Source organism: Prinia subflava, chromosome 6 (genome assembly GCF_021018805.1).
Source record: "Prinia subflava isolate CZ2003 ecotype Zambia chromosome 6, Cam_Psub_1.2, whole genome shotgun sequence".
In the NCBI taxonomy this organism is placed as follows: Eukaryota; Metazoa; Chordata; class Aves; order Passeriformes; family Cisticolidae; genus Prinia; species Prinia subflava.
In genome coordinates, this window is record NC_086252.1 from 12,797,053 (window position 1) to 12,812,820 (window position 15,768).

The 15,768-nt window shown below is 39.4% G+C and overlaps 1 protein-coding gene across 1 annotated transcript in view; it reads left to right on the forward strand.

Moving 5' to 3' along the window:
* Window positions 1-15,768, forward strand: part of BMPR2 (bone morphogenetic protein receptor type 2) — a 104,694-nt gene that overhangs the window by 67,637 nt on the left and 21,289 nt on the right. Inside the window, exons 4-6 of the mRNA XM_063400288.1 lie at window positions 11,038-11,148; window positions 11,670-11,761; window positions 13,825-14,055. Of these exons, the coding sequence (XP_063256358.1) occupies window positions 11,038-11,148; window positions 11,670-11,761; window positions 13,825-14,055 (434 nt within the window). The remainder of the gene's footprint in view (window positions 1-11,037; window positions 11,149-11,669; window positions 11,762-13,824; window positions 14,056-15,768) is intronic.

The window sequence follows — 15,768 nt, forward strand, 5'->3', positions numbered from 1 at the left end:
TCCAGCTGGTGCCTTGGAAACAGGAGCTGTGTGTCACAGCAGACTATTGATTTTGCTGGGGTCCTCGGGAGGTTAAAGCCTCTCTGCTCTCTGTGCCTCTCACTGTGCCAGCTCCTGCCCAGCCCAGTGCTGGCCCTGCCGCTGCCTCTCCTCACAGGCCCTGTCAGGTTCCACAGCCTGTTCTGTCCTTTATTTCCTTCTGCTTGAGCATGTCCCCAGATAGCTGCATCTCCTATCTGCAAGGTATCTTTGAGAGAGGTTCTTCCTGTCTGGAAGCCATCTGAATCTCCATTTAAGCAGGGACAGTGGAGGGAAATGGCCCTTGCTAAGGCCTCCCAGCTGGGAAGGAGAGCGGCTTTCAGCAGGAGCCGGGAGAGGTTCGGCTGCTCCGCCGCCCTTCTCCGCTCGCTGCCGCGGACACAGGGCCAGCAGTGTCCTCAGGGATGGCCTGTGCTGGGAGTGTGGGCCCAGGGGAGGAACAGGAGCGAGACTCTGAGGCACTGATGGAGACTGGATGAGACTGCGACGGTCCTGGGGAAGAGAAGGGGAGGCGCTGTTCACTGCATTCCTCAGGCACCCTGAGCGAGAGAGGAGGGGGAATTCTGTCTGGTCCCAACCTCCTGCTTCATTGCTCAGTTCCCCCTAATGACCATTTCATCTGGGAAATACCTGGTAAGACCTGCCAGTACAATGTTAGAGCATAGAGAAATGTAGTGATTAGTTTCATCTTAAGGTTACGGAAGACTTCCAAAATATTTTTGAAGTCCTAGAAAAAGCATTTGTTAAAGTTGGAAATTATATAGCAATGTAGAGAAGATGATTGGGGAAAATAAGAGAGTAGATAGAATTAATGGGAAAATAGGACATGTACATGTACTCTCTCCTCCTAAACCATCATAGCAAGAACTAGAACAGATGTGTACCTTTTGGAATACTGCAGGCATTGTCTGAATTTGCATTAGCCAGACAAACACAATCTTTTACTAACTGTGAATGTTTCTAAAATATGAGACAGGTTTAATTCACAACTCTGTGGTATAGGCCTTCAAATTTAAAATCACAAAACCTGATATGTACAAGAATGTACGCTATACAGAGTTGTACAAGGAGTATAGAAATATCTTCTTGAATTAAAGAGAGTAGGAAAAGTTAAGTTTTAGTACTAAAATACTTGCTGTACTTGAGGATTACAATATTAAGCTGATTTAAGGTATTACATCTGAAATACTAGGACATAAACCAAACGTGTAATGAAAGGTTTTGTCAGAACACATTCTTACCCTGTTTGTATTGGTCTTGGGCTTCTACTTGAAACAGATTGGCTGCCCAAAACTGTGCAATAATTCAGATTTCATTGCGCGCTTAGGGAAATGTTTTGGAATAAACACCCAGTACAATCATAACCTTTAAATCAGTTCATTCTTCATTGCCTGTTGCTAAGGTTGACAAGAAAAAGCCCTATTCCTGAAAGTCAGTGAGAGGTGTGCAGCTGTCCTGGCAGGACATGGGTGCTCTGCCCACGCAGGAGCAGCACCGTGTCTCTGTGCGTGGCTGTGAGCAGGGCACTGCCACTCTCTCAGGTGTGCCCCGCAGGAACCTGCTGGGACACGCCCGGACATCCCACACGTGGGCTGGGCTCCCTTCCCACCCAGGAAACGGCTGCCACGGGGGGCGGCTTTCTGTAGGAGCAAGGGACGTGTGACTGACTGGAGACAGCACTCCTGGGCTCCAGCACTCCTGAAGATACGAAAAATGCAGCACATGGGATCAGAGCTGCCTCTTCTGAAGGATCAAGGGGTTGGTTGTTAGCTCACCCATATGAAAACAGGCATTCCAGTGTTTCAATGTAATTTTTTGGGCTCTATTTTTAGTGCCTGGGAACATTGCAGACATGGAATATGTAGCTATTGAGCCTGTTGGAATTAAAATAACTTCAAATATCTTTAAAGAGGCTTTCTGAAGCACTCATTTTGTTTCCATTGCAGCACATGCAGTTTTTGATCCAGTGCATTACAGAGGCTGGAAGTGTGCCATTATGTTAAAGCTGGTGTGTTAGCGTTTGGTTTGATAAGCAGATGTCCTGTTGGTCCAATATGAATATAAAGGGATAATGTAAATGTAGTTTTCAGCCTTTTTATTAAAATATTTTTTCTGGCTTTTATTTCAAAGTGGAGGATGCCCCCAGTATGTTAAGTGCTCAAATTAGCTTTCCATTTAGCCTGAAGGTAAGGTTGAGGCGTACTCGAAAACAGTTTGACTACAGAAGCAAGATACTTCTTTTATCTCTCTAGTAATCAGATATATAGGGAACTTCAGAAAGAATAACCTAAATTTAGTTTTGTATTAGGATTACTATTTTTTTTTTACATACATCATGATTGTAAGAGTCTATTCAGTAGTGTTAGAAATTATACTGAAGGTGCCTGAACTCCCTGAAGGAAAGGCAGAAAGAGAAGTTTTGTTGGGTTTTTATGAACTCATTAATTTCTTCTGCACATGTGTGACAAGCTGCTAATTCACCTCTCTGTATCTAGTCATCAAAGAAAGAGCAGTTAGGGATTTCATAACACACTCTCCTGCCAAAGACATTACCACTCATGCTTCATTTTTGAGTTTCATGTATCACTGCAACCTTCAGCACTCAAAATGAACAAAAAAGACCAACCCCAGCCTGTCTCCAGATTGGGTGCTTGGTGGCAGCCAGTACCAGAGGAGGACAGAGAAGGGGTGTTCTGTTGAAGGGATTCTCTCTCTGGGACTGCCTGGCCGCAGGGACAGCAAGGGAATCCTCCTTTTGGAGACAAAGCTCAAATCCAAATTGCATTTTCTAGCGGTGGATTTTTGAAGAGAGATATGCCCACTGAAACTCTGCCATCACGGATGGCTGACTTCTAGCTACAGCAGGATTCCTCTGGAGCACATTATGGGAAATAAATTTTACAGCCCAAGCTATATGATGTTTTGAGGCATTCATTGAGGAGGCAGATGGGATCTGTGATGCATGAGTGCCAGGTTTTGATGTTACTGCAAGTCTCGTGAGAGACTGGTGCTTTCTGACAGTCCAGGTTCCACACAGTGATGTGATTATGTGAAAAGTGCATTAAAATTTTAGCTCTCCTGATGTGGAGAAAAATATGAAAAGATGTGTCATAAAGGGTACCTTATGACAGACAATAAGTATAGAAGATTTTATATTAAAAGTTAAAATCAGTCAAATATGCTGAGTGCAAAGTGGAACTATATTGGTGACTGTTTTCATCTTTTCTTCAAACACTGGAATGATTGGAAGCAAGCGCAAATTATCTGTTTCATCTAAGCCAATAGACTGGAAACCAGAGACTTGCTGTTAAGTCCAGGGAAAACATCCATTTTCAGTTACGAAAGAAAACTGCCTTAGGGTTACGGATTGGCAGGATTATTCTGTTGAAGAATGTCACACCATCTCCCACAAAAAATACAGTTCTCATTGTGCTTTCCATCTGTGTGTGTACTGTGCTGGGTCCCTTCCATAGAAGTTATTTTGCTAACTTCATTGTGCCTTCAAGTGCCTCCAAAAACTTTATGTGAAGCAGTGGTTCCTTGCCTTAACTTTGGTTTAAGTATTGAAGATGGTCATGCTGATAACATTTTGTAGTCCTACTAGAAAATTTGGACACGGATCTTACTTTTATTAATAATTTGTCAAATGCATGCAGAAAGACACAATCTTACCTCTTATCCATGGATTCATAAAACAGAGTTAGGGTAATAGTTGTTTTAAAACACATACCTCTAAAGGCTTGGGTCAGTAGCAGAAGTTCTTAGGAAATACTATTTTTTTCCATTCATCATTCTCAGCTCTACGTATATTTAATAGAAAATTTGGAACTAATTTGGAACTCCTCCTGGAGTTCACTGTAGATGTCTGTAGACCATAATTTAAAGGTATTCCAACCTTGTAGCTCCAACTTAACTAAAAATAGATATTTAAATGCTTTTAATTAAATCAGTGTAGATGGAATTCTTGTTTTCATTATATGAGAATCTGACCCATGTCCATGGTATCTAAAAGGCTACTAACATTTTTTTTTTTGTTAAAATACTCCGCTTATTTTTTTTCCTTACATGTTTTGTTCCCTGCACTGAATGAATTCAGGATTTACATAAAATAGTTTGGGTTGTTCTGGCATAGTGTTTCTATCAGAGGGTTTCTTGTCATTTGCTCTAATGTGACGAGGACTGTGTACTCTCTTGCTACGAGACAGTGGATCAGGAATGAAGCAATGGTCACTTGGTCAGAAGAAAATGTTGATTACTGTCCAGAAAGGAGGAGAGGAAAAAAGACCCTATGAGGTGTTTTGGTTTGGTTGGCATGTGCTGCTAGAATGCAGTAAGGGATGCATATTGTAGTAGTTGTGGAGAATTCTGAGGACATGTTTGATACAAGCTTTGTGTAGACAAAACAGATAAACAGATTATGATTGAGGTCTGTGGGCCCTTGGAAAAGATTGCTAATTGTATGTTTTTTCAAAGGACCGAGATCTTATCACTGCCATGAAAATTGTGCCAGGCTTCTGTGAAATGTGGCTTTGAAAGCAAGTTGTATTAAATACACTTGAAAGGCTCTTTCTGATCTGCAGAGCATATTTGCAGTTATCTGCAGCTGAAGGCCACATTGCCCCCACACTGCAGCCTTCCATCTCACGCTGCATGGGTGACAGAACCGAAGGCTTTCTCTCTTCCTTCTGATCTCATCCTCGGTATCACTGAGATTCCTTCATGGAAGAGCAGCTCCTGCACCAGATTGGCTGTGAACATATTGAATCTATCACATCAAAGAAATAGTTGTAGGATGGCGTGAAGACTCTGCTTCTTTTTAAAGTGATCTGTATGGGCAGATCTTCTGAATCCCTGTGTAGTTTTACTGACTTTGATCAGAGTCCATACAGCTGTAGTTGTTTTGAAGAATCAGATGTTACTGTTGTGCTGTGAAGGTTAAAGGATGCTATTTTCCTTATTTGTTCAAGACTAATGTTGCTACTTATGTGGGATATGGCAAATTAAATAAATGTTAATACTTTACCGATCAGCTTTAAGATCACTTAGCTTTTGATATATAGCTACCAGAAATTCTGTGGGAACATAGGTAATTACTTTTAAAACTGATTTTGATCATATAGAATAATTGTATGTTTGTCTAAAATGTTTTTATACAATACTTCTCTAAACTTAAATACACACATATATTTTCTAGAATTGTTTACTACTGTGTGGCAGATACACAGCTGTGAGTCATTTACATGAAGAGCAGGAAGATTTCTGAAAATGGGATGAAAAGCTTTAATGGCAATATAGAGATCTGGAGGAAATTGATGTGCCAGTGTCCTTTATTATATGATCATCACCATGTAAATACATAACACTGAAACAACATTCCAAAGCTCAAGGTTTCATATTCAAATATTAGAAGGGAACAATGTCATTGCTTGCACAGTTTCAAGGCCATATCCTTTTGTGTGTTTGTGTTGGAATACAGCCTTTAATTACACAAGCAAATTTTCCCCCTTGGGATTCCTAGTTTTTTAACTTGGTTAACACTTAGTGCCTTTTCTCATGGCTGCCTTAAGATGCCTCATCATAACAGTGGCCTCTCTGGTGTCCCAGGGAGCTCTCTCGGCATGGTGGTGCAGCACTGTTGGTGCAGGGATAGACAGACGTTTTCTGGACAGCTTTCAGCTGCTGCCGGGAGGAGACTGTCCTTCCTTCTCCTCATTTCCCATTCCATTTGCTTCATACCCTCTCATTTCACTAATAGTACTGGGGAAGCAATGTGTTGAATGGTGAAGTAGGAAATACAAGAACTCTGGGTTCCTCATGGTTAATCATCCAGGCTGCAGTATTTTACCTCCAAGAGTACAGACGATGGTGCTTGAACTGACGCCGTGATGTTGGCAGTGGTGGGTTAAGTTGTGCTTTTTCCAGAGCAGCCTCCTGTCTGCAGGCCTCATGGTATTTGCTGAAGGAGAAAAAAGATAGAAGAATGGTGCATCCCCTTTCTGCTCCCAGGAAGGAGTTCTGTATGTTTACAGACTCACTTGTCATTGGCTGTTGTTACCTGGCTTTGTCTCAGTTTTCTCTGATTTCTCACAACATTCTTTGGTCATAGCATAAATGCTTATTTTGAAGTATGGGAACAGGAAGCCTACAATAGAGGCTTTAATTTTTGAAAGTTAAATTAGAGAGAAATAAAATGTTTTTTCAAGCATAGGTGCAGATTGGAATACTTTTGCATTAATTAATATTACAAGCTTAAGTTCATAGTGGAAAACTTAGTTTGAAGAAAAGACATTCTTCTTCCTGATGCCATTAGCGCTGGCAGTGTTCTTCATTCTGTGTCATTCCTGGGGAAGGTTAGGAAAGCAGCAGTTTGACAACTTCCATGTGTGGCAGTATGGAAGCTTAATCCAAACCCCTTAATTCATCAAAGATATTGTATAAGTGCTTGGAAACTGTTATGGCACTAATGCCTGAGAAAAGGGAGAGAAATGCTTAATGTGGTAGAAGTGCCTGCAGGGAGTGTCCCAAGCGCAGGGCTGGGTTCAGCCAGATGACTCACTTCTAACTGAATACTAGAAGCATTCCTCTTCACAGTTCACTCTGAAACACATTCCCAGTTATTTGTGTGTATCTTCTCCATACACAGGAGCTGTTGTACTCGGGTTTTTGGAACCTGAAAACAAGCCCTTTATTGATGATGAGGTCAGGACGCTTCTGGGGATGGTGGCCTGTTGGTTACCAGCTGCTCGCCAGCCAGAGGGAGGCTGTCCTTCTGTTTTAATGAGTTGTGCTTAGTTTCTTTTTCTTTCTTTAAAAAAAAAAATTACACTGTTTGCTGTGATATTTCTTTGCGATGGGATTGTCAGACTTAAGTGAACTGCTGACTACTTTGAATTACTGGCAAAAGGTTTCAAGACAGAAGTGTGTACATGCTGGGTGTGTTCCACGTGGCATCCTTGCACGGCTGCTTGTGTAGAGTCAGTGGACCAGTGGGCACTGCTCTCCTTCCCATTCAAGTGGGATAAGAAATTGGCTTTTAAGGTTGTTTGGGCCTTACAGCAGTTCCCATTGGTTTTAATGTTTTGTTGTGGCACATTTTGTTGTAGATCAGGGAGCCTAAGTTGAAGCTGGAAATAAAAGCCTCACTTACAAATAGCTGTGAAACAAGTACCTTCACCAGCCTTCCTTTCAGTTACAGTAACATAAATGGGAGGAAGCTCTGACAAGATCTCCTGTGTACAGCTGCACATAGAATTTATCTCAGCAGTCAACTCCTTAATTATTGGCTTTTCTGGAGTCTGCAGCCAATTCTGCTCTTTATGGTATTGCTTTTTTTATGCAATACACTGGTTTGTGAACAGTACTGAGATACCAGCACTCCTAGTCTGAGATTTGAAAACAGTGTTTTTAAGTCAGTTGGTATTTGTCACTAAGTACCCAAATATTGGTAATGATTCCAGAAATTCAAATGAGGTTGTTGAGCAGTTGTTAGGCATGTTTTAAGTCAGTTTGCACAATGACACGATGAAGCTATAGGGCACGTGTCTGAGCCTCGCAAATAAACTTGAAGAGTCCACTGATTTGAGGAAGAGGTTGTCAATAGTTGAAGATGAACCAAGTCTGAGTTCAGAAAAATGTAATATCAAATCATAGCTTTCATAATGAATGTCCTAATCACGATGAGTCGTGGTTGTTTTGGCCCAGACCATAAGTTCATGGAAGAAAGCATGAAAAGAAACTTCTACACATGTGCATTTTACATCCTTATTTTAAAAGTGCCTTCCTTAAGTGTTAGTGATTGCTTTTGTTGACCTACACTGATGTGCCTTTTGGTGAGTTAGTTAAAATGCACCTGCAAGTAATACCAATAGAACTATGACTCTTGTGTGCATACGTATGTAAAAAAACTTGTATTAATTACTTAGAAGTAGATAAAAGAGCAAATGTGAACCTCTGCATAGCTTTGACAGGTCCTATATGGTTCTTAGCTGGGCATTTAAAGGTGAGTATGGTATAAAAGAGTAAAGATGAAATATATCCAGAGAATGATTAATAAAATTAGTGAGTTAAAAAGAGTTCTGTTAAGTTTTGGAAGGTTTTAAATCTGGGTTGATAAGTGACATATCCTTTTTGTTCTGTATAAGAAAGAATGATAATCTGACAAAACCCGAAGTTATTGTTTTACCAAGCAGATAGAGGGTTGATAGGAATAACACTTTTGGGAGGAGGGAGGGGTAGGAGCTGCCTGGGCCTTTTGTGATTGCAGGGTTTTTGTGCTTTCCTTTTAGTGTAGATTTACAAGCAAAAGATAGTAAAGTTGTCCTTGCTGGGAGATGACTGTCTGTCACACACAGCATTTTACTCACTCATGCTGTTTAGAGCTGCATGTTATCACTCCATTGAGATGCTCACTTACTCTTACTAAGAAAGTTTATTTATTCTTAAATTTATAAATATTGCTCATCATCCTGACAGTAGTAACTTTCACTGTAGGACTGATTTGGCTGTTGTAATGTTGACAGGGTTATTTTTAAATATTTAGAAAAACTGAAAGTTAGTTCAAGATAAACCAATCTAAAATTCTTATGAAATTACTCTGTTTTAAAAGAAATTAAAACATTCTTTTCTCTTGAAGGCCGGGGAGGTCTGTGAGGTTACCTGGTGGCTGCACAGCTACTCACTAAACAGAAAAACCCCAAGAGGAGATCCATCAAGGAAGGAGGGAGAAACTGTCCTTTTTCTCTGCATGTTTTTCAGCTGCTGATGGGAGTAAAATGTTATCTTGAGATTTTCTGGTATCTCTTCAGCATGCAGAGTCACTTCTAAGGGGAGTGTGGCAGTGCAACCAGAGCTGCGGAGGAGCGTGCTGCTCAGGATGCCCGTGAACAGCAAAATCCCATTCCAGGGTAGAGGAGGGCCCTCCTGATGGAGGCATGTTGTTAAGCCTTCTTTAATTATAGAGAAAACTAAAGAAGAACAATCAAACTTGGGCATCAGATCTCATTTGGCAAACCTTGGTGGAAATGATTGTTAGTTATTTGGTGATGGGAGGGTAGCGCTCTAGTTGTGCAGTCAGGGAGAATGCACCTTTGGGATTACAACCAAAGGGTCAGTCTCTCAAAATCTGCTACTCCTTAGTACATGCTAGGCACTGTCTTGAACTGATGCCAAACCCACCACATTTAATATATATTTTAAAAGATAACCCAATAAAATGTAAATTCTGTTCATAAAAATATGAAAGTCAGAGCTACCATTTCCCTGCCAGCAGTTACTCACTGCTTACACTTGTGTCATGTTTCATATGGCTTTGTATGATGTAACGGTTTCCTTTATGATGTTGTGGGTTTCAGTATATATGTATGTCAAGTTTTAAATTAATGATTTAGAAGATAATCATAATACATGTCTTAATCTCCTCACTACGGAAGTCACAGCTCATATTCCACATTAGTATTCTATGGCAATAGCTTAATTCCATAGTGAAAATTATTTTACCAAAACCATTAGTGATGGTATTTCTTTTGACAGAACAAATTTAAATTGGATTGTGATTATCACAAGCTCTCTTGTATGTAAAGGGTGTATCAGATATGAGCTGCGTGTTGGTTTTGATAGGTGATTTTTCACGTACTTCTGTCACAGCTGAAATTCTCTCTGGCATTCGTTTTACCAGCTTTTCATTATTTCCCCTTACCATTATGGTTATGTGAAAATGAGAGTTGTTGTCTTTAAAATTTGCTTTTCCTTTTTATCTGGTTCTCTTGTGTCTGTCCATACTGGGAATTTGAAGTAGTGAATCATGTTGAATTTCTTTTAAATGCAATTCAAGAAAAGTGAATCTGTCAGTTTATTCAGGTAGTATAGACTGGGACGAATTGTATTTCAGTCTCACCTAAAAGTTTATCTAATGTTTAAGTCTTGTGTGCATTTTATATTTTGTGGTTTTAGCGTAGTTATGTCTCGTTACAGTCTTTTAAGGAGTACTTTTTGCAGTATATAAGACATGTTTAAACATAGCTCCCAAACTTGGTTTTGAAGCCAAAGTAAATGAGGTCTTGTAGCACCACATTCCAGTGATTCTGACATCAGAAGAGTATCTGCACTAATAATTTTTTGTATTAAAGTGGCTGGATTTTTATATGCCTGCAAGAAGCAAGACTGGAGTCTGACATGGAGAAGCATTTCAAGGCGCTAACAAATGTTTTCATGAAATCTTTTTTCCTCTCTGGGGAAGTTAAAAACTCAACCAAAAAACCCTGATAAAACCTGATAACCAAGAAAAGCAAGGCACTCATTTTGACAAAAAGTTAAATGCTATTTTACAACAGACTCAAAAAACCTAATTTTATTTAATTTTGTTTGGTGTTTTATTTTTGTTTCAAGTTTCCTGTTTCTGTCTGTAGAGATATTTATTTTTGTGTATTAATAAGTAAGAATAATTCCAAAAATTATCTGAGCACTGACACAAAACAAATCAAAACTCCAAAGTATTTTGAAATATTTACATAAGTGGACTTACATATGTTTTAGGTATTTGGGTGTGAAATATTCAATGTTCATCATATTTGCAGCCCAATTTGCAAGCTCGTGAGATTTTTGTCCTGGGAAAAACAACAAAAGAACCTTGTGAAGGTGACAAACCTGTTTCATACCAGGCAACTGGATTAAGGCACAGAAAACAGATGAGCACTGCATGAGCTTGGCCCTGTACAGCAGCACTGACCTTTGCCAGATAAAAAGAAGAGTCACTTTCTGCTGTCCGTGCCTCTCGCTACAGGGCAGGGGAAGACTGGCAAAAGCTGCCGATGAACGTGTGCCCAGCTGGTTTTGAGCTGATCAATTCCTTTGCCATCCCTAGGTTTTGAGAGGAAAAGGAGTTTAATGGGATGTTTGACAACCCAGAGTGTATTTGTCTTCTCATTGTTGCAATGACAATTACATGTTTTATAGTGTTGATTCTTTCAAATTTACGAGAGTCCTCATCTTGTTTTCTTTCAGATTCTTCTCATTCTTTTCATCAAGATGAGACCATTGTTATTGCGATGGCATGTGTGTCTGTACTGGCTGTTCTGATAGTTGCTCTGTTCTGTGGATACAGGTTGCTTGCAGGTAGGGATTGATGATCTTTTTGGCTTTGCTTTTTCAATGTTCAGTTGGCTGTTTCTTAAAGTTATACTTAGGTCTTCTGTTCTCCCCAGTCCCCGTTACATGCTTGTACATAATGCAGCTCCCCTTTCTCCTCTCTGACATTTTGTAGTGATATTCCTTTCATAACAGTTTGGACAGAGTTATGACTTCTCTAAGCTGGCATTTTGGGACCCATTTTTCTTCCACAAATCCTCTGCTCAGCAGAGCTTAACTGAGGTGGTGAACATGCTTTATAGTTATGGCCAGTGACTTTGAAGTATCTAAATAGTTGTGTAGCAGGTATCTGTAGTTTGTAGCTTACTAGCACCTTCTCTGCTAATTTTGCTGGCTTTGAGAAGATTGTACAGGACTCCTTTTTACTTGTTACATCCTTGCCTGAAATATGTAATTCTGCCAGGTCCCAGGTAAGTTGCATTTTTTTTTTCACTTGGAGCATGTCCAGAAAGGAAACTGGCTGATTTCCTCCTCACCCTCTTCCCCAGGAGACCGTAAACAAGGTTTGCACAGTATGAACATGATGGAGGCAGCAGCGTCAGAGCCCTCTTTGGATCTGGATAATCTAAAGTTGTTAGAGGTAAATATTCAACTCAGTTATTAATCTTCATTTGAATTCAATATAGTGCTTGTGGTCATATCCCAGGCATAGTTACAGAAATGAATGTATCAGTGCTCCTGTAATGTCTTCTACTAAATCACAGTTTCAAGAATAAATTAAAATTTAAAATGCCTTACTACAGGTACATTTTGTCTAATTTTGTTATAATATTATTGGTATTAGCTAGAACATGTTTTACCTTGAGAACAGAAAAAGAAACACGGGGAGGTAGTGGGGGAAATTAGAATGTGCTGTATTTCAGCATTGCATCAAAAGATTCATCTTTTTTGCTTGACACTGCTTGCTTTTAGGACAGTGTTCTGCTGTAGGAATTTGAAATTCTTTAGTAACACTCTTGGAAAAGATAACGCACTGCAGATTCTGGGCAGTATATTTCAGTAGTGGTGCATTTATGTGTAGTCATTCTTCGGTGTGGGGCACTATCTGGCTCCATGGCAACTAGAGACCAACCAGAACTTTCTGCTCAGCTTGGTGTTAGATGTATCATCACAAAACTGCAAAATGTCATGCTTCCAGTTGGTATGCTCGATGGAACATATGGAATTTTTAAAACCCTTTAGCCAGAAAGAAAATTAGTAGAATGTCTGAGATGCAGACATTTTCTTTTTCCCAGTAGAAACCCCACCTAGAGATGCAGACTGCAGACGTGCAGTGGGAGTGGCTCTAATGGTGACAGCAGACTGATTGGCAAAGAACCTCAGGTGCCTTCTGCCACCAAAAAAGGACCTGAGGCAGAGTTTACAAGAGTCTATCAGTGTGCATTGTAGGAGTGTGCAAAACCCCAGATGAAAGCCCTTGCACTGATAATGCACTGATAATGCACTGATAATGCACTGATAGTGCACTGATAATGCACTGATAATGCAATGATAATGTGACTTTCTCCAAGTCTGAAAGCTGGTAGAGGGATCTGCTGTGGTGTCTTCTGTCCTGCTTCTTGTACCCTAAGAAGCTGACCCCTTACCCCCAGTCACAGGGTGTTGCAGGACAAATGTTTTAACCTGTATTTGCCTTTTGACATCTCTGTGGGTGGATTACATTCCAGGTTTGTACCTTGAACTGACTTGCTGCTGCTTTGCAACCCAGTGATATAAAAGGATGAGAAACAGAAAGTCTCTCCATTAAATAATAGTTTATCTTTGAAAACTTTCCTGTAAGACAATTTTATCATCTTTAGAAACACTACTTTTGTTATCCCTTCTATTTTCTCTTCCTCCTCCATTTGTATTTTAAAAAGCAAAAAAAAAAGGCTCATGAAACCCTTACAGTTTCATCTATGGGTCTTCCTGATTTTTTTTTAAAATAGGTGCTTAAATTCTTACATAGGAATTTTTTGAGCTTTAGAAATCAGGGCTCTTGCTGAAGGTGGTGCTGCATTTTGGTTTAGAGTACAGATTGCATCTTTCTTCTGCAGTTACCATGGAGATGTGAAAGGCCATTCTTGAAGACTGTCTAACATAGTGGGGGCTAGAATAAAGATTCACAGGTAGTCAGGAATTAATTACTTCTTCTGTTAAAATCTGTTTACCTCTTTTGGCATCTATTTTGCACTACAAATGCCTATTTTGTTATTACTAACCTGAAAGGTACAGCTTATGTCCTAAACCTGAAATGTTTCACTTAATGTCTGTGATTTCTGGAGTGAAATGAAATTGATCACATAAAAGCTGTAAATCTTTAGTAGGCAAAAGTTAGTAAGAGAATTAGCAGCACAAAACACACGTGTTTTATTGATTCTGTATATAAAAGTACTGAACAGATTATTTATGATATATTTACTGGATATTCAGGCTATAAATCGATTCAGTAAGACCTATGTTGGCTTGTGCTGAGGTTTCCAGCTCCAAAATAGCTTCTATGAAAGCATTCTAATTCTGGTTTTCATTACAAAACACTCACTGTCTTCACTGTTCTTATAGAATAAATCAGGATAAAAATTGGCATTCAGTTCTTGTAGAGTGAAAACTTGGGTTTTGTCTTCGTCTCTTATTTAGTGAACTAATTCTTTCTGTTTCCTGCAGTTGATTGGCCGGGGACGATACGGAGCAGTGTATAAAGGTTCCCTGGATGAACGTCCGGTCGCTGTGAAAGTCTTTTCTTTTGCTAATCGTCAGAACTTTGTCAATGAAAGGAACATTTACAGGATTCCACTGATGGAACACGATAACATCGCCCGCTTCATTGTGGGGGATGAGAGATTCACTGCAGACGGCCGGATGGAATATTTATTGGTGATGGAATATTACCCCAATGTAAGTGCTTCAAAGAAATCAATTGGATTGGTTAAGAATCCTAAGAATAGCCACGTGAAAAGGATGTACTTTAGGTTTTGGTGGTGCTTCTTGCAGAGTAATGTAAAAAATAATCCATATAAATGACAATTTTAATGGACCTTATTGTGGGTTACTGTAATACCCTTTTAAATTTCCTAGTTATGCTACCAAATGGAGTCTTACAAATTCCTAGCTCTGGAGTATTTGCTCTTGGTTTTGGTGCAAGGCTTTTTTAGTCAATTGTGTCCTTATTCAATAACAGAATTTGAAGAGTTGTTTTTACTTAAAAAATAATCTAATAAATTTAAAACTTCTTCATATTAAGACATTATCTCTGTCTTATGACCTCGCTCAATAGCTGTAAATAGTGGGTTTTTTTACAGTGAAATGTAATAGATGCCATATTGTTGTCAAACTAGTTTGTGGTACTATAAATCATGGTGCCTTTTTATCCTGTTATCTTCTTTAAGCTTTCTGTGGCATATACTGGTGATGTAGGACATGTTTTAAGAAGGCAGCCTTACCTTCCAGAACCGTACCTTCAAACCACTTCAGCTAACTGAATGCTTGTATTTCTCAAATTCATGGATTAGGGTACTTAGTCTTCTGAGTGTGTACACAGATATATACAGAAACATTTAAAAATTATGCAGTGTGAGTGTGAATAGCTTTCCTGAAAAATCATAAAATGTACGGGGGGTTATATATATGAAAATGCAAAAAATGGTGTCACAATTTATCTTGGGTGGGGGTTTTTTGCCTGTGTATGGGAAAGAACTTTAGTTATTCAGTTACATATTTTTTTTAACAAGCTTTTTGGTCTCAAGTAAGCAGACTTGTATTTCCTGCAGGGTGTGAGGGGGATGGCTGAAGCATGATCTATTATGGAGGCAGTAGGACAAAAGCTGCTTATTTGAATGCAAAAAGTAGCAGTAATGATGGCCTGTCTTAGGGTTTTTTAGGCTCTGTGTACATGCTTGTATTGAAAGTTCAATGCACCCGTGTAAATACATACCTTAAACAGAGGTATGTATTTACACACATAGATACTATATACAAACGCAGGGCAACAAAGCACAAATATAAAAAGAGTGTCTTAACTGAAAGTTTTAAGTGAGAATACACACCATGTCAGCTTGTAAGACAGGCATCTAAGAAGAGATTGCAGAAATTAGAAGTGACCATGAAAAAGGTCAGTTGTGCCCATACCAGATGGACAGTGGCAAAGCACGTGATTCTGACAAAATTGGCATATTTACGTGTATTAAAATGAAAGTACAGTAAAATTAAGTGAGTATTCTACTCCTGGGGGGTCATAGCATAGCTGTCTTCACAGGTGATCTGGTTTTGCTGTTTTTTTGAATGAAAGGATTTTCAGTTGAAATGTAATTTGATTGAAATTTGTGTCTTGTTGCTTATGTAAACAGGCTCTGTTAATGACCTGATTATATGTACAGATGAAGCTTATGACATCATATTATCAGATTTCTTCCCAATGTGGTATTAAGAACAGTAAGATTAGTCTAAAATCAATCCACTGGTTGTTTGGAAGTCATTGGAAAAAGTGCACAGCAGGTGTAATTAATGCACAGTGTGATCTGTAATTCAGTGAGCAGATGTTCTGCTGTATGTGCAGTTAAAAGCAGAGAAGGAGGCCTGCTGTGGCAGCTGTGCTAGAATTGAATTGCAGTG